The sequence below is a fragment of the Neopelma chrysocephalum genome, unplaced genomic scaffold (genome assembly GCF_003984885.1).
Source record: "Neopelma chrysocephalum unplaced genomic scaffold, ASM398488v2 Primary Assembly neopelma1_26, whole genome shotgun sequence".
NCBI classification, from domain to species: domain Eukaryota; kingdom Metazoa; phylum Chordata; class Aves; order Passeriformes; family Pipridae; genus Neopelma; species Neopelma chrysocephalum.
The window spans coordinates 14,036,603-14,060,643 of NW_020897695.1; the positions used below are offsets into that span (position 1 = coordinate 14,036,603).

General features: G+C 39.6%; 2 protein-coding genes and 1 long non-coding RNA gene across 8 annotated transcripts in view; 2 read left to right on the top strand and 1 right to left on the bottom strand.

Annotated features, from left to right (window-relative positions):
- LOC113964000 overlaps nucleotides 1-2,876 on the top strand; it is a 24,439-nt gene extending 21,563 nt beyond the window's left edge. The window contains exons 2-3 of the long non-coding RNA XR_003533028.1: nucleotides 562-642; nucleotides 1,600-2,876. This is a non-coding gene — a long non-coding RNA (uncharacterized LOC113964000). The remainder of the gene's footprint in view (nucleotides 1-561; nucleotides 643-1,599) is intronic.
- NT5C3A (5'-nucleotidase, cytosolic IIIA) overlaps nucleotides 1-7,530 on the bottom strand; it is a 26,052-nt gene extending 18,522 nt beyond the window's left edge. Inside the window, exon 1 of one of the 5 annotated variants that reach the window (XM_027675652.1) lies at nucleotides 7,307-7,530. In XM_027675652.1, coding sequence (XP_027531453.1) covers nucleotides 7,307-7,418 — 112 coding nt within the window. In that variant the 5' untranslated portion in view covers nucleotides 7,419-7,530. Of the gene's footprint in view, nucleotides 1-7,280 lie in introns of all 5 variants that reach the window. The other 4 variants (XM_027675653.1, XM_027675655.1, XM_027675654.1 and 1 more) reach the window with 4 other exon arrangements.
- A 276-nt stretch (nucleotides 7,531-7,806) lies between these two features.
- BBS9 (Bardet-Biedl syndrome 9) overlaps nucleotides 7,807-24,041 on the top strand; it is a 289,338-nt gene continuing 273,103 nt past the window's right edge. For both annotated transcript variants that reach the window (XM_027675657.1, XM_027675658.1), the window contains exons 1-5: nucleotides 7,807-8,067; nucleotides 9,095-9,215; nucleotides 12,794-12,944; nucleotides 14,157-14,221; nucleotides 16,293-16,406. In XM_027675657.1, the coding sequence (XP_027531458.1) occupies nucleotides 9,104-9,215; nucleotides 12,794-12,944; nucleotides 14,157-14,221; nucleotides 16,293-16,406 (442 nt within the window). In that variant the 5' untranslated portion in view covers nucleotides 7,807-8,067; nucleotides 9,095-9,103. The remainder of the gene's footprint in view (nucleotides 8,068-9,094; nucleotides 9,216-12,793; nucleotides 12,945-14,156; nucleotides 14,222-16,292; nucleotides 16,407-24,041) is intronic.

The window sequence follows — 24,041 nt, forward strand, 5'->3', positions numbered from 1 at the left end:
ATCTGCTTAGATTTTTTTTCACTAAGCCTAAGAATGCTGTATCTAGATCAAATAAACTCTGACCCTTGAATAGTGGAGTTGTGGGACTCAGTTTGAAAGCAAAGTCAGCAGGACAAAGTTTAATCTACAATGCATTACCAGACACTACAATTCTGATGGAAGATTGTAGTGCTAATATAATATTTCAATTAAATTACACATTGAGACTAATGAAGTTTTCAACTGTTGGGTTCTCTTTGAGAACAGACCCTTCTTTAAAGTTCTTGTAAAAAATAATCGGTTAAGTCTAAAGATGAAATATAGCTGCCACACACTTTTATAGGTAACAGGCATGAGGGATTGTGTGGCTTCCATGCCTCGTTGTTTTATGGGTGTTTCTCACTGCTGGATCCATCTAAAGATGCAATTGGACGCTCCTTATTTCTTGTACTTGCCTTCTAGAATTGATACACCATGTGTGCAAAAACCAACCTGTAGTAATACTACCACTACTATACTTTGCACTCTACTACTGCTAATGTGTTAATATGCTACTGCTTCATGCTAATTTCTGCCTTTCAGTTCACATGCAATTTTTCCATGGTAACATGCAGACCACACTGAGGCTGATACATGTTGCAAAGGCAAACGCAGTTCACAATAGTAAGTGCTACATTAATAACTGCTGAATGTAAAAACTACATTTTTAGTCTGATAACTAGTAAGTTTCCAATGAAGAGGGAAAAGCTTTAAAGGAACAAGGTTAATGGTACATTTCAGTCATATTCATTCTGTCAGCGTTAAGGTGGAGCAAAGCAAACTCTTAGGTAAAAAAAACTAAACCGCTAACAAACTTGGATTATTTCAGTGATCCAATTTGCAAAGCAGACAAACAGATCTTTATATAAGGGTGCAGGAAGGAAGCTACAGCTAACAAGTGGGAAACAAGTAAGAACAAATAGATTTGAACAGGAATCTTGGTGGTTCAAGAAGTCTGAAAGTCTATATTCAGACACTTAATAAATCTTCAGTGCCCAAGTCTGGGCTTTGCTCCAGCCCTTTAAAAATAAAATAAAATTACAAATTAAATAAATTATCTCTTTTTTTAAAGGTTGATATATATGAAACTAGAAGTCACATTTCCTTCTAGCAATAGGTATTATTTCCATAATTTATAGAAGTGTTATTAAAAATTATTTTTGTAATTATTGTCTGAGACAAGTCAGTGCAGTTCTGTATTCTTTTGTAGCATTAGTGAATGAAAACAATATAGTTACTTTTAGTATCTAAAAACAGCATTTTCTTTGACTTGTGTGCTGTGACCTTAAATATATGTCCACTTACACTGAAAAATGTCTCTTTTTTTAACATTTAAACAAAGCACTCTATCGATATTAGGATTAGCCAAATTTAAAAAAATCCAGCGGACTTCTAATGAACACTGATTTTTTTTCCTGAACAGTCAGAAACTCCACACAAATAACCTAAGATAGAAGTGACTAACAAAACAGCCATGGATTCCAACTTAATGGCACAGTGCCAGTCAAGCTGCTGAGTGATAAACATGGGACAAAAAAATTTGCCTACTGCAGTCATCAGAGGTTCTCTGATGTTTTACAGCAGCTGACCACTGGTGATTGAAGACTTTTGGATAGGAGAACATGACTGACATCCAGCAACTGGTCAACATAACTGCTATATGAAGATCTCTGCCCTAGGAAGAAACAGGCACTACAGATCAACTGCTGCACAGTAACGTAACTGCAAGAAGGCCAGAGGAAAAGTTAGACCTCTTGCTCTAACTTTTATTTTCCACACCCTCCACAATAGTATACTTACACAACTATCTTGCCCAGTCTTATCTGACCTTATATCTCTGCACAGTAGTTAGGAAAGGAGGCCAGGAAAAAGAGTTGTGAGTTATTCCTGCCTCTCAGTTGCACTTAGCATGTGATGGGATCTGCCAAATTTCACTGCTGAGTATCTGACAGGCAGCAGAGACAGAGCTGCTACTCTGGGCCCTCTACATGCAGGAGCAGTTCAGTTGTACGTGTCTAACCTGGAGTCAGGCAGTGGCCAAGAAATGCCAGTCGCAGGATTCCTTAAAGGGCAGTGTCCCTCATCCACCTCAGAGACCGGCCGGGAAAGCTGAGGCCCGGTTCGCACCAGCGCCACCTGCTGCTCGGCGCTGTCTGATGCAGCTCAACCACCGAAAATTTAAATCTTGAAAATTAATTACCGTCTGACAAACGCACCAAAATACAGCAATAAAATCTAACCCTCTGCTTATTTTCTAATATTTTCCCTTAATCTCTCTCTAAGAATTACTCTTTACAGTAGCTGAAGAGTGTACTGTACTGTACTTGCACAAAATACACTTGTATGCACACATGCTGGGAAGAAGTGTGGCTGATGGCTTGAAGGCTAGTAACATAAATAGGAACTAGCCAGCATAGAAGAGAATATGTATTTTGCATTATGTTACTCATGCTAGTGAAAATAGGTAAAAGGAAGCTGTTGGGTTTTTTTGTTTGGTTGGTTTTTTTTAAAGGAAATAGCTTCCAAAGTTCAGGCATTTTCAACTTTCCAGAATTACACAAATTGCCATGTTTTTACATTTACAGCTCAATTGCTATTGAATTTACAGCAAGTATTCTCCTATCTATAAATGCATGGATCCATACCCTGGGTCTCTTCAATACCTATATCGATCAATTTAGATATATCTTATAAAAGCTGATAGTTTCTGTTAACTCAAGACTGAATGGTATGATTGGAATGCTATGAAACTTTAATTCATAATATGAAAAGATTTGCAATGATATGTGTATTCAGACAACTAAAAGAAACTTATTACTGCTTATATTGTTTGACAGTTAAAGGTAACATGTTTAATACTTGCAATCTTTCAATGAATCACTCTGCTCTGGAATATATTTACCTTCTAATAAATGCTCGGTATGTGTTAAGTCATATTTTTAAGTGATTTTTCTCCTCCTTCTGATAACTTGTGATTGTTGATTGAGATATAATGGCATGTGTTCCATTAAAGTTTTTACCGCTTAAGACTACTTGATTCCAGTTTACTCAGGCTCAAACTCTTCATCTTTGTACAGGCAAAAGTATGTATAAAGGAGTTTCAAATACTAACCATTTAGATTCTTGAATACGTATGCTACACACTACATGCTCCTCTACTTTACCCTCCACTTGGAGGTCAACCTGCTGGAGTAAGGTCGCAGTTACTATAACAACTAGTTACAAACAACAACACAAGAATAAAGAAGTAAAGTGGTGTGTGATTGCTGCCAGTTTTAAGGGTCTCTATCTGTCATCTGTGGCAAAAACCCTCTTATGCCCTTTGAAACAAGAACCTAGTCTCACCAGAGACTGGTGAGTAAAAGAAAGTAATCATTACAAAAAAACCAAAACCGCCACATAAACCCTGTAACACTCTTACTCACAGATTTTGTTCCTTTATTTCTTAGGGAAGCAGATAAATAGCAGCTACCTCTCTTCTTATTCGTTTACTTATTTCTCTCCAGGTAAACTCTAGTAATGCAAAAATCCATGCATTTTTTTTCCTCCCGTAACACAATAAAATGAAAACTGTCCAGAGACATTTAAGACATTTCCTGTAAACTCAGAAATTGCTTTTAAGTTGATTTTTAATTTGTTGTTGGTGTAACTTGATACAAAGTCTCTTTTTGGTGTAATTACATTCCCTCATTTCAGGGCGAGAAAGGAGAAATAGACAAATGTAACTAACCTTTTTGCAGTTTTCTGGAAAAGAAACCTGGGAGAGGAAGCCTCAGTTTAAGGTATTCTGCTATTCTGTTTTCAATCAGCTCTATTATGTTTCTCATCCCTATAAGAGAAATACAATAAAAAGCCCCAAAACTACAGAGTGAGGAACAAGCTGCTGAAAAAACCCCAGGGTTTTAACACCTCTGTGTTACTTCATTAAGAAGTTTTTCTTACATTAACCCCATATTTCAATTAACATAGGCTATTCCTTACAGGTGAGTGTTTTTGAAAGTCTCAGGTAACATTTTTCACTCTAGTTAGTGAACACCTCTTTTGTGCTTAACTGCTCAAACTGCTTTGCAAAAAGTAATCAAGAAACTGAAGTCTGTTGTCAGTACAACTATTTGCTATACCAGAATCCGCAACTTCACTGAAAACTTGTCTGGGACTTGAAAAATCCAAAAGACTGAATGTTATTGCAAAGTTTAATCTCTTTTTAAAGTAGACATGAAACATTATCTAAAAAGTTACTTTCAGAATCTAATTAATTATTAACCATCCCTTTAAATTAAAGTTAGCAACCTTGCAGCTAACTTTTGCCTTCACCTGACTCTGGGAACACTTAGGATAATTTCACAGAATTGGCAATTTGGCTGTACAAAGTAATACACAAGGCTTTGAGAGATGGCTGTTTCTTAACACACCAAGTAGAACTTCACGTGACTGGCTATATATTTACTATTAATGCCTCTCTTACTTCAGAAGCGGAGCTGAAGTAACTCTGTCTACATTCATGAGTGCCTAAGGGAAACTTCCTGTTTGCAAACTACAGATGGTTGATGAAGACACAATATTAACACTTTAATTTCAAACTTAAACCTTTTCTTTCAAATAAGATGCAGTAATTTTAAGGTGTTTTCATTAAGCTTAAATTTGTGTAACAGGTTAGTTACTGTGCTAAGGAAATCATCCACTGAAATGTGAGCTAGACATTTAAGAATTTCTTGATTTTTATTATTGAACAAGGAAACATGGTTACTCTTTTCCACAATGATTGAAAATCCTTTCCACTTTTCTTCACAAACATTCTCGGCATCATAATCCCTGATACTTGGTCTTACAGATATTCTATTTGATTTGTAAAAGTCACGGTCTTTTTAGCATTTAAAGACAGCTATAAGTCATTTTTAACTTACATTTATATTAATCTAATTTCATTTTAACTAAAAAAAAGTAAAAAAATATTGCTGTAATTAATTATAATGAAAGAATATTTCATTGGTGAGAATTCACATAACTAAAGTGTAACTTGGTCTGCTCCCTACTGATTTTGATAAAAGTTATATAGCAAGGTAATTCTAAGGTGAGTATAAAACCAAAGTGCAACGTTCCCTGAAGAAAACTTAAACCAAAAAAATCTGCTGAAAATACAAGAAGAATCCTATAATTTTAATCTAACACAGAAGATCCGCCTCATGTATTAGAAAAAATACATTTCAATAAAACAGTATTGTTCCTCACCACTACTCTAACTTAGCTAAAGACAGACTGGAAAACAGCACCTTCTCCCCACAGCTCATAGAAAGGTCTCTCTTGAGATAAAATAAAACTGATACAGCATCCTGTAAATGACAGATGTGGAATCAAATCTACATTGGTGGATAAAACTATTTCAGGAAGCTTCTCACAATGCAGCATATTCAAATAAAACACACAAACACATTTTTGCCCTTATTTGACAAACTAAACTCCTGGGTATAAAAGTTACATAACTATTTCACTTATTTTGAAGAAATTGCACAGGCTGAACACATGTGTCTACTGAAAATACTACTTATGAAAGAAGACTTGCATTTTCAGAACTGAAGGTATTTGTTAGCTCAGGAAGCTACCAACCTGAATACTGGCTGACATGCTCACTTGTCAAGTGAGCAGATAGTATTAATATGTTGCATCCAACTGAAGAAAAAGGCTTCTGCATGAGAAAGCTGACATGCTTTCAACAAGTTTAATATTTTCCTTGCAATGTAAAGCTGAGAAAAGTTCTGATCATAAAAGCAAAATTTTTGGAAGTATCTCTTTAGGATCACAGATTTGTGTCCAACACCCGTGCTCTGAAAATGTTATCTAAAATACATACTTTAGAAATTCACTTACCAGAAATCAGTTTAGCATTGGCCTAACATTTTTTCCCCTATCAAAAGCAAAATCTTTGCAACAAAGATAAAAGTTTAGCTCTTCCCCGCCAAAACACCACTTAAACATTGTACAGAGGGTTAATATAAACACGTCTTCAGCAATTATGAGGCACTTTCTGAACTACAGCTCAAATCAGGTGTTGTGAATAGGAGTCAGTGAAACTATTGGGTCTGCCTTTTGAGTGTTCATGTGATCAGGCTTTTAGATGTTGCTATTTTATTGTTCACATAACTAAAAAGTAAGTTTTAGCATTACAGTGCTAACTGTTGTAAATGGGCTCAGAGAAACTAAAAAGTAATGCACCTGCCTCCAAACTGCTGAATGACATGACTGATGACTACAAAGAATATTTTTTCAACACTAAGAATAATAATAATGGCCCATCTTCGCGAACGAAGATTTGGGGAAAGGTCTTTTTACCTTTCCAGCCGGCGCAATGTATTTTTTAGGTGAGACACAGCCTGCGCTGAACTGAGCCCACCCTTTAATCCTAAGATGACTCTATAATTAGCAAAAACTCACAGTGGAATTCTTCCTTGGACCCACGTTATCATAAACTGCACTGTATGGATTCCACTGGCAAGTGTGGCAACGTATGGCCAAACCAGTAATCAGGCAGCTCGCAATTTACATACACAATCCTAGCTCTGAGCAAAACATGTTTCCATGTGTAATTAAATAAAACATAAATCTGAGCTTTTAGTAAAGTTTTGTAAGGGAGAGCACAAAAGATACACTGGCCAACACCAACTGATTTGATGATTTCAGTTCAGTTCTTCAGTACAGTGGTGTACAAATCACTAATTTTGAAGGATTTCCACATAATCAGCATGCTGTCCAAACTAAGACCGTTTACTATCCAGTTATGGATATTTAGCAGATATTTAAACAGTACCCTAAATAACAAGTTTAACCAGGGCAGTAGAGAGCGAGCGAGCTCCATCTTCCTTTTATAGTAACCGTGAGCAGGCAGTGCTCCCCAGTTTCAACAGATGGTTGGACACGTGCGTGTGCACGCCCTATTTTTCTTCTAAGCAAGTTACACGCAGGCTTTTAAACCACCACCAAGACCCACAGGTACATATGTATCCTATGGGCCGGAGAGGACAGGCCAGGACGGAGCACTTTCCACGCTAGTGGGTCACGCTGTGGTGGGACCGCAGGTGCTCCTGCGTCCAACCTCCGTCCTTACAGAAATCCCAAACTGGGCACAACATCCCCCCTCTGCCCCTTCAGATATCCCTTCAGGATATCCGCCTGTCCCCGTGGGAGCGGCCGTACGGAGCCGCCGGCCGCAGGACAAGTAGAAGGAGAAGGGCATGCGGCCGAGGGGCTCTCGGCCTCTTACCACGTACCATCTCGATGATCTTGGTCTTCTTACCCGTCTTCTTCTTCATGGTGAAGATGTACTGCGCCAGCACCACCCCGCCCACCAGCGCGCACACGCTGGCGCTCGCCATCGCTCCCATCTTGGCCACGGCGGTCCTGTCCATGGTAGTGGTTCCCGAGACCCGCGGCGGGGAAGCGCGTCCGCCCCGTCCGTGGAGGAAGGAGCGGGATCCCGGCGCGTCCCCACAGACCGCCGGGTCGGCAACGACCGCGCCACACGCGCCGCGCCGCCCCGGCCCCGCGCCGGCCGTACCACGCCACAGGGAAAGGGTGGAGGGAGGGGCGGAGAGAGGGGAAGAGGCGGCTGAAGCTGGGCCGCCTCGAGAGCGAGAGGTTCCTGTCAGGGGCTTTGAAAAAGGAAAAGCACAAGCTGTGGGGAGGTTAGTTTTCTTTTTTTCCTCCTTGCTCAGGAAACTGTAAAGGAATGCCTCTCTTCCTCCCTCTGCACTCCCCCCTCGTAGAGGAAGAAATGATAGAGCCCAACGGCCCGTGGCGCCGCTTCCCAAACTACACTTCCCAAGCTCCCTCCTGGGCGGGGCGCGGGGCGGGGCGCGGCTGGTACCGGCCGTGGGGAGAGCAGGATGCTGGAGATGGCGGCGGCGACGGTGGAAATGCTGCTGTAGCGCTGCCTCTCTGTCTCTCTGTGCTTCGCCTCGGGCCGCGCCTGAGCGAGGAGCACCTGTGAGGAGCGGGGCTGCCGCCCCGGGGCGGCTCGGACTGCGCCGTGCCAGGGAGCTGTCACCTCCCACCCAAAGTAAGCCCCCGCCGGGCTCTGTCTCCCTTGTCCCACTCCACGGGGATGTGTGGGTGTGTGTGTCCGGGGCTCGCGGCGGTGCTGTGGGTGCCGCACAGGGGCTCCGTGAGGGAGGGAAGGAGGGGTGTGTGGAGAGGGCAGTGCTGTGCCAGCCCGCGCTCGGCGGCAGCAGGTTGCCTAGCGGGCATAGCGACGGGAGCCGCCCGAGGGAATAAAGAAGTGCTTTAATTTTCTGGACGTGGTATCCTTTAAAGAGGAGAGGCGCGGGCTTGCAAGGCTGCGTTTGCTCCGAATCCCGTCTTTTTTCCTCCTTTCCGCTGGAGCTGCTGCTGGCTGGATACCCCTCGGCTCCTCTGCGGGATCGAGTGTGTCCAGGTTCATGGACATGGGCTGTGAGTTTTGAACTAGGATAACGTTATTGTCAAGCCGCCTACAAAAGGATTAGTCTCCTCGCTCCCTCCCTCCCTCCCCCCTTCTTAAAATAACAGCAGGTAGGGAGCAGAAAAGCTGATTTGTGCCCTGCGTGACCGAGTTCTTTAGTCGTGTCACTAGAGCATCTTCAAGGCGATTACCTGGTGGAGGTTTTGATGATGTCTGTTTATGCCTTCGTTTACTTTTCTAAAAATAAGTTCTCTTGCAGAAGATTTGCCTCATAATCTTTTTTTTTTTCTGACACTCCTTGGTAAGAGAGAACCTCAGTTCTGTGACTTTGAAAACTTCTTATTACTTAATGGTTGTAACAGAAGCCTTTTCACATTTTTTTAAAAAGCTGTTATTTTGTTACATTTTCTTCACATAACTAGCAGATTCTATCACAACTAATTTAACTAATGACAAGAAGATTCCTAGGATGGTTTCTTGAACTACACTGGAGTTAACGTTTATTCAGCTCACACTAGTGCAATGTGAAGCTAAGAGGTGTAATATACTTGATAAAAGCTGTTGCTAACAAAGGAGAAGTTGTTTGTATAAACAGTTGTGTATATATTAGTATACACTTTTGACAATGGTTTGTTTCCTTTTCAGTAAAGAAGAATGTCTTTGTTTAAAGCTAGAGACTGGTGGTCCACTGTACTTGGAGAAAAGGAGGAATTTGACCAAGGCTGCCTGTGTGTTGCTGATGTTGATAATAGTGGCAGTGGACAAGGTAAATTCAGAATTATGTGATTGCTGGCTTGTAAGCCACTCAGCTGTGAGATTGCTTTGACCTGAAAGCTTGTTAGCCAGGCTAGTTGGCTAGTTAAAGTCTGCTATCTTTAATGTGTCCTTGTAGGCTTAAGAAGACAAATTCAGTGCTCTCTGTCTTTTTATACTTGTACGTTTCTAAACATGTTAATCCTTGCTTATGTTCACTAGTAATTTCTCTCATGTCTTATTCCCTCAGTGGTAGATATCTTTAAAATAAAACATTTTCAGTTAGTCATGGAAGCAAACATGTTCCAAGCTGTTGTAGAAACCTAAGGGGAAAAAAAAAAGAAGGTAAGAGCTAATAAGCTAAGAATTTAGAAAAACAAATAACCCTTTTAGTCTGGAAAATAAGGGACAATTGCAATAAGTGACTCTGCTTGAGTAAACCCTGCTTTTCTATGTAGTCATTAATAGTGTGAAATGGCCTTTGCTGTCAGGGAAAGTTTTTTGTGTGTATGGTTTTTAAATTAATAAATACACTCATGCTCACCTTGGAGCTCTGTTTTTGCTCAGTAGAGCTACTTGAGTTTGATTTCATTACTACCATACTCTTCTAAAATTATTTTAATTAATTTTAGATTGTCCCTTTTCAGAAGAATTTGAATAAAGTTGAGCTGTTAGTTATGTGGTGTACAGCCTTTTTCAGTGGAAATTCATAGTCATTTAGGTTGCAGGAGATGTTTAACATCAAGTCCAACAGTTAGTACTCCGTGTTCACTATTAAACCATTTCCTTAAACACCACATCTACATGTCTTTTAAATACCTCCAGGGATGGTGACTCAACCACTTCCCTTGTCAGTTTCTTCCAATGCTTTTGGTGAAGAAATTTTTCCTAATATCCAATCTAAGTTGTGCCTCCAGACCCTTCACCAGCACTGTTGCCCTTCTCTGGACATGCTCCAGCACCTCAGTGTCTTATGGTGAGCTGAACACAGTATTAAAGATGCAGCCTCACCAGTACTGAGTATGGAGGCACAATCACTGGCCTGGTCCTGCTCACCATACCATTTCTGATACGAGCCAGGATGCCATTGGCCTTATTGGCCACCTGGGCACAGCGTGGGCTCATGTTCAGCCAGCTGTCGACCAGCATCTCCAGGACCTTTTTCACTGGGATGTTTTCCAGCCACTCTGTCCCCAACCTGTAGCACTGCGTGGGTTGTGACCCAAGTGCAGGACCCAACACTTTGAACCTCCCACAATTGGCCTTGACCCATTGATTCAGCCTATCCAGATCCTGCTGTACTGCCTTCCTACCCTCCAGCAGATCAACACTCCCACTTAACTTCATGTTATCTGCGAGCTTATTGAGAGTGCACTTGGTCCGCTTGTCCAGATCATCGATAAAGATATTAAACAGGACTGGCCCCAGTAGTGAGCCCTGGGGAACAGCACTTGTGATCGGCCACCATCTGGATTTAACTCCATTCACCACCAACCTCTGGGCTCAGCCATCCAGCGACTTTTTTATCCAGTGAACAGTGCACCAGTCCAAGCCACAAGCAGCCAGTTTTTCCAGGAGAATGCTGTAGGAAAAGGTGTCAAAGGCTTTACTAAAGTCTAGCTAAACAACATCCACAGTCTGCCCCTCATCCACTAAGCTGGTCGCCTTGCCATAGAAAGAGATCAGACAGGTCAAACAGAACCTGCCTCTCATAACCCATTGTTGGCTGGGCCTGATCCCCTGGTTGTCCTGTATATGGTGTGTGATGGCACTCTGCTCCACAACCTTTCCTGTTACCGAGGTCGAGCTGACAGGCTGGTAGTTCCCTGGATCCTCCTTCTGGCCTTTCTTGTAGATGGGTGTCACATTTGCTTATTTACAGACAGCTGTGACCTCTGCAGTTAGCTGGGACTGCTGATGAATGATAGAGGGTGACTTGGTGAACACTTCCACCAGCTAGATGGATCCCATCTGGCTCCATGGACCTCGGTGTGTCTAAGTAGTGTAGCAGAATACTGACCATTTCCCCTTGGATTATGGGGGCCTCATTCTGCTCCCTGTCCCTGTCTTCCAGCTCAGGGTGTTGCATAACCGGAGAACAGTTGTTCTTGTTCTATTAAAGACTGAAGCAAAGATGGCACTAAGTGCATTAGCCCTTTGTCACTGTGTTCCTCCCTGTATACAATAAAGGATGGAGATTCTCCTTGGCCCTCCTTTTGTTGCTAGTGTATTTATAGAAACATTTTTATTCTTTTATGACAGTAGCCAGATTAAGTTCTAGCTGGGCTTTGGCCTTTTTGATTTTTGTCCTGCATGACCTCAGCACATTCTCGTAGCCCTCCTGAGTGGGCTGCCCCTTCTTCTGAATGTCATCATCTCCGCTTTTTTCCCTGAGTTCCAGCCAAAGGTCTCTGTTCAGCCAGGCTGGTGTTATTCCCTGTAAGCTCATCTTTTGGCACACAGGGACAGCCTACTCCTGTACATTTTAAGATTCCCTTCATGGAGAATGTCCAGCCTTTCTGGACTCCTTTGCCCTTCAGGACTGCCTTCCAAGGGACTCTCTCAACCAGTCTCCTAAATAGGCCAAAGTCTGCCCTCTGGGAGTCCAAGGTAGCAGTTCTGCTAAACCCCCTCCTTCCTTCTCTGAGAATTGAAAATACAATTTTGTAATTGCTGTGCCCAAGATGGCCTCCAACCATCACAGCACCTACAAATCCTTCTCTGTTCACAAACAAGTCTGGTGGGGCACCTTCCCTAGTTGGCTCTCTCACCAGCTGTTTCAGGCAGATATCTTCCACACACTCCAGGAATCTCCTAGATACTTTCCTCTCTGCTCTGTTATATTTCCAGCAGACATCTGTTAAGTCGAAGTCCCACATGACAACAAAGGCCAGTGATTGGGAGATTTCTCCCAACTGCTTATAGAATATTTCATCTGTCTCCTCATCCTTGTTGGGTGGTTTATAACAGATTCCCACCATGAAAGGCCTCGCTGGCCTTTTCTCTCATTCTTACCCATAAACACCCCTCTCATCACCATCATTGAGCTCTAGACAATCAAAACACTCCCTACCATACAGGGCTACTCTACCACCTCTCTTTCCTTACCTATCCCTTCTGAAGCATTTATAGCTATCCATTGCAGTGCTGCAGTTGTATGGTCATCCCACAGAATTACCATGATGTTTCTGTCATGGCAACTATGTCATAATTTTCTAGCTGCACAGCAGCTTCCAACTCCTCCTGTTTGTTGTTTATACTGTGTGCACTGGGGTAGAATTGAGTTATTGATCCTGCCACCTTTTTTTGTGAAGTTCTAATTCTCTCGTGACTGTTCTCAAGCATTTCTGTGGTTTCTAGCATGTTAATAACCCTTGAGCCTTTGCTGACAAATTTTTATGAATCTGCAAAAAAGGTAATTCCTTATCTTAACCTAAAAGACAGAGCATAATCAACATTAATTGAATCGTGTCAATATACTATCTTTTTAGGGTATTATTTGAAACACTTCTGCAACAAATTGAATTCCACATGTGCTACTGTATTGTGTAGTATCCTTTGTGTTGATTTTTTTGTTTGTTTGTTTTTTAGATAAAGTTATTGTGGGCAGTTATATGGGATACCTCAGAATCTTTAATCCACATCCTGTGAAACCTGGAGATGAAGTACAGCCTGAAGACTTACTCTTGGAAGTGCAGTTGAGAGAACCAATATTGCAGGTGGAAGTGGGAAAATTTGTTTCGTAAGTAAATGGCTGGCTATTTTGTTTTTTTTAAGTTTTAGATGTGATTTTCTTCCTTTGTTTTGGAGGGCAAGTTTCCAGTTTTCAGATGGACAACTATTAGTCACATCTATGCGTCCTGTAGTATGCATTTGATCTGCTTCTTACATCATCTTGATATGAGAGAATTTTTACTTAAGGTATATATGGAGAATAATCTGCCAATTTGTACAATTTGATACTTGTACAATTTTTTAGGAGCATGGAGAACAGGAAGAACTTTATATTGAAAGTTATCTTTTAAGGTATTAAGAAAACTTGACTAACTTGTTATGATCTAAGATGTAATATCGGCCAGTTGTTTTCATTCTGATAGAGGACAGAGGACAAAAGATCTTTAATTCCAAAGAATTTAGTGGAAGTAGATGCCCAGGTAGAGGAAAGATACTATGACTGTAAGGAAAAGACCTTATATTTATTTGGCTGTAAGGGAGTCTACTTAGAAGAACTTTATTTTAGAATTTAGTTCTCAAAGGATGCATTTTAGTTTTGAAATTGACTTCTAATACTGCATCATGAACTTTATTTTAAAAATGAGAGAAAAACCTGTACTAAACATAGGAAAGACTGGTGCTCTGAGACCAAAGGGCACAAGCTGGAAGGCCTCCATCAGTTGGAAATTGTTCTTTTATTCAAGTACTCATGGAGCGACTCTGTGTGGGAATTCCAATGCCTTACTCCATGAAATGAACTAAAACATTTTCTAGAGTTACAGCACAAGTACTTTCTCTGCTGGAAATACTGCTTGGGTTCAGAAAAGAAATATGTGAGTGTTCAGATATTCCATGCAGCTAGTACAAAAGTGAATTTTAAAAAAAGTAGTGTCTGTGGTTGCTGAATAAGACTTGTTTGGAGCAGTGATCCTCATATCATCCTTCCATGAAGGAATAACAGCACCTTGTTTGAAATGAGTTTCCAGCTAAACTGGGTTGCTCTTGATATTTAAATCTGAAAATATGTTCTTAAAGGATTCATTTTGATTTTGAAATTAACTCCAAATACTTCAGCATGAATTTTGGAAGATCAGTACTTTTTTATGCTAGCATCTAACACCCAAACGTTTGCATTTGGTCCACACATTAAAGCAATTTCAATATGTTACTTGAATTTTATCCTGTATAAATTTTACTTGGAATTGATCTAAAAATAGTGGTTTTTTACCCTTCTTTACAGTGGTACTGAAGGACTTCATCTGGCTGTGTTGCATTGCCGAAAACTCTGTGTATATGCTGTTTCAGGTTAGTTTACAGATCCAAGCTTTCCAGTGATTTTAAGTGTATTCTAAAGTTTGGATTAGGTTAATGGTGAACTTGATATATGCAGTGTTTGCTCATCATCCCTGAATATCTGCAGTCATATTCTCTTACTTAAACTCATGTATGAGGAGGAAACATCAGTAATTAGGTCTAGATATTTCCCAGAGGTAAACAGAAGTTTGCTGATCTGCTCAGTGCCTGACATGCTGTGATGTGTGTGATGGTCTGTGGTTGGTAGTGATTGTAAACAACTAGTTCTCATTACAGTTTTAGGACTGGATGTTACTGTTGAACATGCTAATGTTGGTTGTATAGTGCCAACTTACTTAGCTCTCTAAAAATAAATAATTACAACTATTTCTGAAATCAAACCTCAAGGTAATTTCTTAGAAAGCCAGAACATTGGTAAGGTAGCCCATGAGAAGACAGAAGGTTAATACTGGTAAGAAGGTGAAACCACTATGTTTTTTCTTATATCCTTTTTCCTCTACTGCCTTTGGCTGGAAATTCTATATGATGTGTTCTCTCTGTGTGAAGAGGCAAGTCACAAAATACCTGTTCTGTGCATTGATTTCTATCTTCTATATGCTTAGAGCAAAGCACAGATTTAAGAGATCTATTAATTGTACACTCATCTTCAAAATTCAATAGGCAACATGGCATTGTTTGTTTTCTCTGTGCAGGGACATCTGTGGCTCCTCTGTCATTACAAGAGCATGGTTTTCTTGTAGGAGCAGCTTGCTTCCTGTTCACAGCCTTTTAGGCAAATACGTTACAAACACATGCTCTATTTTCAAATTGTGTTTGCCTATCTGGAGACACCTGTAAAAATGGTCTTTGTTGAGAGGTGACACTACAAGATCTACTGCAGTTTTCATACTTTCCCTTCTCTGTAATAGTGCTTATGTCTTAGGATTGTAGCCTACCAGTACAATTTTTATTAAAACAATTTTTTTTGAAATTTGCATTCAAGGCATACAACAGTGAGTCTAGAATTCTTTTCTAGGTATAATTTGCTGTTTGGTCTGCATGGCTTAAGCAGTTAAGTAATAATAAAAGTAAAATTTTGCAATCCTTAATAGATTTTTCATACTAATCTGTAAATATGCATGCTTTAATGGTAATTTCTGACATCTGAATAGGTACTCTCAAACAAGCTCCTTTGAGAAATAACTATCATTATTTCTTTATGCTTCCATGGCAAATTACATTTTCATAAAGTGGAATCTTTACTTGCTTTATACATGATACTGTGTCTGTTATTCATAATAAAATAACTATGCTGCTGCTCTTAACAAATGAAAGCATCCTTCAGGACTGACTGCAGTATGGCCTGGATGTTTTATTAGAGGCAGAATACACAGACTGACAACTTTCTAACTTGTTTTTCATCAAGTGCGGCTGATTATCTAGTTACTACTCAGCCAGGGCTTTTCCCCCTCATGTCTATTCCCATCTTTTCCCTAACATGGGCCTGATTTAGGGGTAATTGTTTAAAAGCTATATTTGATTTTAGTTGGAGAAATTGCTTAAAAGGTTAGCCTAAGCTACAAATCTTAGCATGTTTTTAAAGATGGTGTTGAGATAATCTTTGTATAGTAAAGCTGTGGTAGGATTTAGCTTATGTATCACTCACTCAAAACACCTTTTTCCCAGCTGATGTGACTATTGACAAAGGTTTGTTTGGTTTTTTTTTCTGCTTGCTATTATTAGTCTTTAAGTATTACTTTATTCATGGGGTGAAGAGTTTTGATTCTTAAAATGTGAGTTTTAGCTTTAGTTTCTTTACAAAGACTTTTTGAATTTCTGCTACTTCCCTGAAGGGGTCAGGAAGTTAAAATTCATGAACACCTTTTTGGAGAATGTGATGTATATCACAAAATTATTTTTGTTAGCATTTATTTGTCTTTTATCTTTGCATCGTTGATCACAACAGGGTGAGCCTCCATATCTCAAAGTCACTAGGATTAAGTTACAGGTTGTTTACGCTGGTACTCCTTCTTCCACAATGTGTGGATCAAAGTAATAAATATATACCCTTCATTTTTTGTAGGAACTCTGGGAAATGTGGAACATGGGAACCAGTATCAGATTAAGCTGATGTATGAGCACAATCTTCAGAGAACTGCTTGTAATATGACTTATGGTCCATTTGGTGGTGTAAAAGGTAAGGTCCTTGTTGTATATTCATTGTCATTAGTTGTTTAACTGCGAACTTAAAGTTTGAAAGGTGATGTGATGCTGCTGTCTAGAGGAAAACGTCTTTCTATGAATGGTGGTACCTTTTATCTGAAGGACATTGAAAATAATTGAAGTTAAAATGAGGCAAAGAATATTAAATGCAGAATAGTTGTTTTCTCACATTTTGAACTGGAGATGAATTTACAAGGCTAATATTGATTTTAAAAAACATGACAAAATCCCTGGCTCTTCCCTTCTGAAATACTTTAAAATCTAAAAATAATTGTTTTCTTCTGTGTTTCAATTCTGTTTTGCTTTTCTGCACTTGCTTATCCTGGACAAGTTAAGAAGTTAACGTCTTCATTTGCTGAACCTAAAATATCCAGTGTCTTGAAATATATGTAATGCAGATTTCTAAAAAAATACTTAAATACTTTGAAAAATGTAACAGTGGACAATAATATTTATGGTGTGTTTGTAGATTTCAATGAGTTTAATAGATATCAGTCTTTTTTGAACTTGTGGATGTTTTTGTGTTCCAATGTGGAACCATTTAGATTTGCTTTGCACCACATCTCTTTCTGTTCAGAACCGAAGTTTGCCCGATGTACTGGGGGGTGGCAGTCATCTACTAAAGTAGTGTCCCTAAACTGTTGGCAGAGTGATAGTCACTTTCCAAGGTAGAAAGTCTTCTGGGTCAATATGGCAAATATGTGCAGACAATCCCTCAGTTTCATGGGTGTAATAACCTTCTAGTAATAATGCTACAATGCCTTACCCTAAGCTCAGGCTTGTCGCTGGGCTTCAATTCAGCTGACCAAAATTTGTACTGATTGAAGAGATTTTCTCTTACTAATTTCTTACAACCACCTTGGGGAAAATGGTCAACTCATGTGGGTGAGAAGGTATTAATGATATGAGTGTCTTGAGGAGTGAGTGTATAGGGCATGGGTGTATTCCTGTTAGCAGCAGAAAGACATTTTGGAGGTTCCTAAATTTGAGAAGAGGGAATAATGTGCTTTCTGGCGTAGTGGAATTGCAGTAACAAATGTATAAGGGATCATAAACTAAGCATTATGAGTGTCTGGAATGTTTCAGGAAAAATAAAACAAGTACCCTGCAGTTCTGCAGAATAAACTCTGGATTTTTGACATGCATGTTTGTTTACCATGGAGGTCTGAATAGAGGTCTGACCACCAGCTCAGACCTGTCTCGTGAGCTGTGGTGGATGCAAGTAATGTAACGAAGAAGGTGTATTTGCAAGCTAGGGAGACAGAAGGTACTGTTTACCTTAGTACCTACTCAGCCAGCCAAACACTTTTCAACACGTGGGATGGTCAAAATGAGGGCCAATCCTGACAAAGTAGCAAGAACAGCAGAGGGAACTCTGGTAAGTTCTGCAAACTTTTCTTAGTTTTCTAGTAGCTCTTCTGTGTTAGCATGTCATGCAGCTTTCCTTTTCCTTTTTTCTTCCCCATGTTTGAGTTCACAAAAGTATGTTTGTTGCTGTTGGAAAAAGAATGCTCTCAAGTCATAAATAAACAAGGAAGGCAGAAATTTATATGAGGTAATGAATAATACATGTTCATATTGTAAAATCAAGATGCTTTCTGTTTAAGACATGAATCTAGGAAAATTATAGTGAATGTTCAGGTACTTGATAGAAGACTATTAAGGCATGTATTGAAACATCAGTGAAATTGGCAAAATGGACACTGGTGAAAGTTCTTTTTGAGAAATGAAAGAATATTCTTCTCATTTTGTAGATTTCCTGCACTGAATACTCTTTTTTGTGTGGCTTTCCTGGACTGTTTAATTACATTTCCTGTCAAGGATGTGCTTTTAATCTTGTGCAGTGAAACTATTTCAGGTTTTTTTAGTATCATCTTTAATATTGTGTTCTCTCCTTGAGGTTTAAGAGTGACAGTATTGTGGTTTTATTTCCATCTTGCAAGACCATCCTGAGTGAACCAGAATGGAGGTCTATCAAGTGTTGTTAATTTTAGTAAACAAATGCCTGTCCAGGTTTGGCCTGCCATGCTATCTGTGTGTTTCTATGTTTGGCAGATGTTCTGGGGTGCCACTGAGAGTCTGTAAATAAATTAGTATTTTTTTTTTACTATCAGCCTTCTGCTAGCTTCCCTGGAATTCTTTTCAGGCATCTGCTAACAGTCTCTCTCACCTTCAGCGATGGTTAATTCATGATGGTGGTGGTGCTGTAAGCGTGCAGCAGTGAGCTTGCTTTGCTCACAGTCTAACTTCTACACCCCCTCTGGAAGCAGACTAACAAAATGTTAGGGAGAGTTTTTGGGTTTATTGCCTGCTGTTACTGCTGTGACTAGTATGTGTCTCATTGCTATACTCAAGCATCCTTGAAATAACATGAAAGTGAAAAAGGAACTTCACAGGTCATATTTACAGAGCTACTGAAGCAGACACAGGAGAATGGCAGTTGAGCAAGAGGAAAGCATAAGTACAGGGAAAGCACGCTGGGGGAGTGTTGGGGGGGAGGGTGTGTTTTGGTCCCCCAGGAACATGATATTTTGTCTGAGGAAGCAAAGAATGCTGCAGGAGTTGACACAGAGCACTTGATCTATGAAGTTGCTCAGTCCTGCTCGGATTTCTCTTGATGAAGGTTATGCTTTTGGTCTTTTTTATGGAGCTTTTAATCCTATGTCTTCAGTGGTAAAGAAGCTCATTCTCCCAAGCCATATGGGTTAACACTGACAAAAGGAAAAAAAGATTGAGTTTGGAGTCCTGAGGTGTATGGGTCAGGCGAAGAGTTAAGTCAGGACCCTGAACTTTAGGAAACCAAATTTCCAGCTCTTAAAGGGTTAAACTGCACATCTCTTTGGCTGAAATGTGATGGAGATGTAAAACATACAAAGTACAACTGTCACTTCTCAACTTGATTTTTTGTCTCTTGTATTAAGAAAAAAGCTCTTGTAGATTTCTCTGTGGAGAGAATTGTGAAGTAAAGAAAGCTATTTTGTAGCCTACTTGCTAAATTTCATTCTTGCTAGTGTCTTCAGATTAATGATTTGATCTATGAGCAATTTTCACATGTGGAAGGATTGACACAGATGTTCTCATAACAGGAACAGATGAAGGAAATCAACAAACTCATTTATTTATTTTCATAATAGAAGGTCAAACCCTAAATTAAAGCTATTAAAGCTATGGAATAAAAAACCCAAAGACTGAAAAGCTGACCAGTGGCTTGCATGGATTAACAGTGTGCATTTTTCTTAAAAGTAGCAGAGTGCGAATTGTGGTTGTCGCCACTAGATGGTCCTCTCGTTACAGTTACTGGTTGGTAGGCAGTATCTCTAAAGCTGTATTTATCCTTGAACTGATTCTACAGGTGTATTTACTGCAAGACTTAAAAGCACTTTCTGCAAACCTCTATAGCTAAAAGTGTGTTATCGATGGAAACAAAATGTATTCTGTTGGTTGTCGAACTTTAGCAAAAAGGAGAAATGAACTTGACCCTTACTTTCAGCACAACTATTAAAAGGCCAGGGATGTGAGAAATGAGAATGAAACCCCTTATAAGTTTAGCTGGAATCCTAAACAAAGCTAATGGAAATGTTTAAAAATAGTAAATGGGAAACACCTACAAAGATGAAATAAAAGTCAAGCATAGTGTAGGCAGGGCTAGTTGTGACTTACAACTTTAAAAATCTGTGGCAAAGGAAAGGATTATAATGCAGAACTTTACATTTCTTTACTGCTTTAGCTTTATGTTTGTTCCTTGCCGTCTCTGAACACTAATGCTAAAATGTAAAGAAAAAACTATCAAGAAGGGCATAGGAAGATCAACTATTCATTTTATATTTAAAAAAAAGTGTGTTGTTAGCCCAGACTTTCAAAAGCAGAACTTAACTTTTAAGACATTGCCTTTGTTGTTTAGAATGTGTCTCCTTTCCATATTTCTGAATCTTCCTCATGATCTTAGAGCTATAAGTTGAGTTTGTCATCCAAAACTCCAATTCTAGCATATGAGTTGTTTTAGAAACGATGATTCATGATAAAATTATGAGTCAGTGGTGCTGAACACTGTTTTTTAATGAAGTGAACTCTTAACCTAGCCACAGCATGTCACAGCCCTTAAGTAATGAACAGATTATAAACTTTATGTTTTACTTCAGATATAAAATTTAAAGAACTCGAGTGTGCTCTACCTTAAGCTCTTTTAATTTTTTTTTTTAAGAAAATGAAGGTAAAACCCCATATTTTTTCTGATTTATGTTGTATCCTTACCTATGGTGAGGACTCAACTCTATAAAGATTTTACTTTATATAAAGCCATTTATCACATAATTTTTATAAGGTCAGGTTATACTATTATGGCATCATGCAATTACGCCACCAGAGGTTGCTGTGATAACAATTCAACTTTCATTATATGAAGTGATGTGTGCTGATAGTTTAGAGTATCTTGGAAAGTATTTTCTGGTTTCACAGCTGTAGTATGTTGTTCTGGGTCTTTATGAGTCAAATACCAATGACTTGGTATTTGACTCAAGCTCATTATTTAAGATGATGAGCTCATTAGAGAGGTTAAGTTTGGAGGCAGCCTGGGCTGTAGCAACCATGCCCCGGTTGTGATCTCAAGGTGTGTGGGCCTGGTGAGGCACAAAGTCAGGACCCTGAATTTTGGAAGAGCGAACTTCCAGATGTTTAAGGAGTTGGTGAATGAGATCCCCCAGGAAACTGTCCTTAGGGACAAAGGAGCTGACGAGAGCTGGCAGCTCTTGAAGGACACTTTTCTTAGAGCGCAGGGCTCTCCATCCCAATCAAGCAAGGCTGGCTGGACACTAGTATGGATGAGCAAGGATCTGCTCCTCAAACTGAGGAGTAAGAAAGAAATGCACAGCCAGTGGGAACAAGGACAGATGACCTGGGGAGAGTACAGGAATATGGTTCAGATGTGTAGGGATGGGATCAAGAAAGTCAAAGCACTGATGGAACAGGACTTGGCAAGGGATATAAAGAATTACAAAAAGTGATTCTAGAAGTACATAGGTGAGAAAAGAAAGGCAAAGGAGAGCGTACCCTCCCAATAAATGACAAGGGAGAACTGGTAACAAATTTGGAGAAGACTGAGGTACTCAATGAGTTCTTTGTCTCAGTCTTCACTGACAAGTTTCCTAGATCTCTCAAGTCCCTTAACCTCTAGTGGGAGTTGGGGAAGCAAAGTCCCTCCCACTTAAGTAAAGAACAGGTTTGAGACCACTTGATGAAACTGAATAGCCACAAGTCTGTGGAGCCTGATGACAGGCATCCCAGGGTCCTGAGGCAACAGGCCAATTTTGTCAAAGCCACTCTCCATTGTATTTGAAAAGTCATGGCAGTCAGGCAAAGTCCCTGGTGACTGGAAAAAGGGAAACATATCTCCTATTTTTAGACAGGGAAGGAAGGAAGATCTGTGGAACTACAGACCAGTGAGGCTCTCCTCTATGCTTGTGAAGATCATAGAGCAGATCCTCATGGAAGCAATGTTAAAGCACGTTGAAGGTGACCTAAGACAGCCAGCATGGCTTCACTAAGGGCAAATCTAGTGGCCTTCTAAGATGGAGTGACTGCAATGGTTGAAGGGAAGACCGACTGATGTCATCTACCTAGACTTCTGTAAGGCCTTTGCCCACGTGGCATCCTTATCTCCAAATTGGAGGGACATGGATTTGATGAATGGAGTATTTGGTGGATAAGGAATTGGCTGGATGGGTGCAGCCAGAGAGTTGTGGTCAATGACTCTATGTCCAGGTGGAGGCTGGTGAACAGTGGTGTCCCTTAGGGACTAGTGCTCTTCAATATTTCCATGAATGATGTAGACAGTGGGATTGAGTGCACTCTCAGCAAGTTTGCAGGATGACGCCAAGCTGTGTGGTGTGATTGCACACCTGAAGGACGGGATGAAAAAGAAGACACTGGTTTGGAAAATGACTCTTACTTCTACATTACCATTTTCTATTGAATGGATTAGGGCTCAGCTAGCTTATAGCTGTTAGCCTAAGTCCTTCTACATATACTTCTTGTGCCTGACTGTTCTTAAAAGGAGAGATTTATTGATGTGGAGCCTGCTTATAAGCAATGGTGTTATTATGCTTTTTATAGTGAAAGAAAAGTGCCCTTATTGCTGCTTTGAAAAAGTATGCAGATCAGGCCACAATTTCATTCTTTGCCTTTCTGACCTTGAGTCAGATTGTTGATTTGTGTTTGAGGAAAGTATATGCAATAAATTTCTACTGACGTGATGAAGAGAGTGATGAAGTGCTTTAAAGTAAAAACAAAACCACTATTACTTGAAACTTAGGCAGTTTTACAGATTATCACAAATTTCCTGTGGTCAATTGTGTGTTAGACTGAATGGTGGGCAGGATAGTGGCTCATGTATGAACAAACAACAGTGTGTAAGTGAATACTAAAATTCTATGCTTTGAGGACTGGTGTATGAAGTGCAGATTTCCTGAGTTGTTGTCTGAATTGCTTAGGAAGTGTGTGAATGATCACGTGCTGTAATAAGAGGATGACCTTTCCCAGGTGAGGGTTGAGTTCTGTGATAGTTCTTCAGGGCATACATGGTACATTAAGGTGGGTGTATGAACACTCTTAATGCTCCCAGTTTTCTTTTTCAATTTCTCTTTTCAATTTTAAAGATTCTGTCTTCTATTTAAGAACTAAAGAAACAGCACACTGATAGCTTACCAGTGGGACACACAATCTGTTGGGTTACTCTTGAAAAGAATACTAATTTTATTTAGTGAGAGACAGGAAGCATAGTTTAATAACCTTGCTTTCTTAGTTGCTGAATTATTTTTGAATGGTGTTTACTTATAGATAATGACTTTGCATTGCAAAAGCACTATTACTGTGTGATTCCAGAAAATATTCTTGCGTTATCTAATAGTTCAATAATAAGTGAATTCATCCTGGTTTTATATAAGCTCTTCAAATGAGTTGGTAAATGATTTAGAATTGGACCCTCCTAATAATGCATAAGTTTTGAAATTTACTTTTTCATCTGAAACCTTAATGCCTTAAGTTGGCTTCCAGAGTAGTTCAGATTTATTTGAAGTTGTTTGATGGATAAAAGCAAATAATAAAACAATAGCAAAGAGGAGGAAAAAACAAAACACAGCTTTGACCTGAAAAAGTTACAAGCAAAAAAGTGTGAAAATACCTTGAACCTATCTTTTTCTCAGCAAATGGCCTTGAATTCATTTTACTTTTATTGTAGCACTGCCCTCGAGGCAAAGTATGTTTGAGTGTTACCACAAAGAGGGTGCTATATGGAGGAATTTTTTTAATAATGAAATACAACATATGCATAAACCATGCGACCTTGTAACGGGAAACTTTTTAAGAAGGGTAGACGGTGCTTAACTTTTCCACAATTCTGCAAGAATGAATTTTATTAGGTGTTGGTCAGAAAAAAAATTATCAACTGGGTTTTATGCTGTAAGGTTAAATGATTCTTATGACTATGTTTAAATACAGGAGCAGTATAAATTTGGACTTTGATTTATTGGCTAGTTCTGTTAAGGAACAGAATATCTAACTGTTGTCTTCCTGTTAAATTGCTTCTGCATTAGGACAGATTATTTGAAAAAATTAG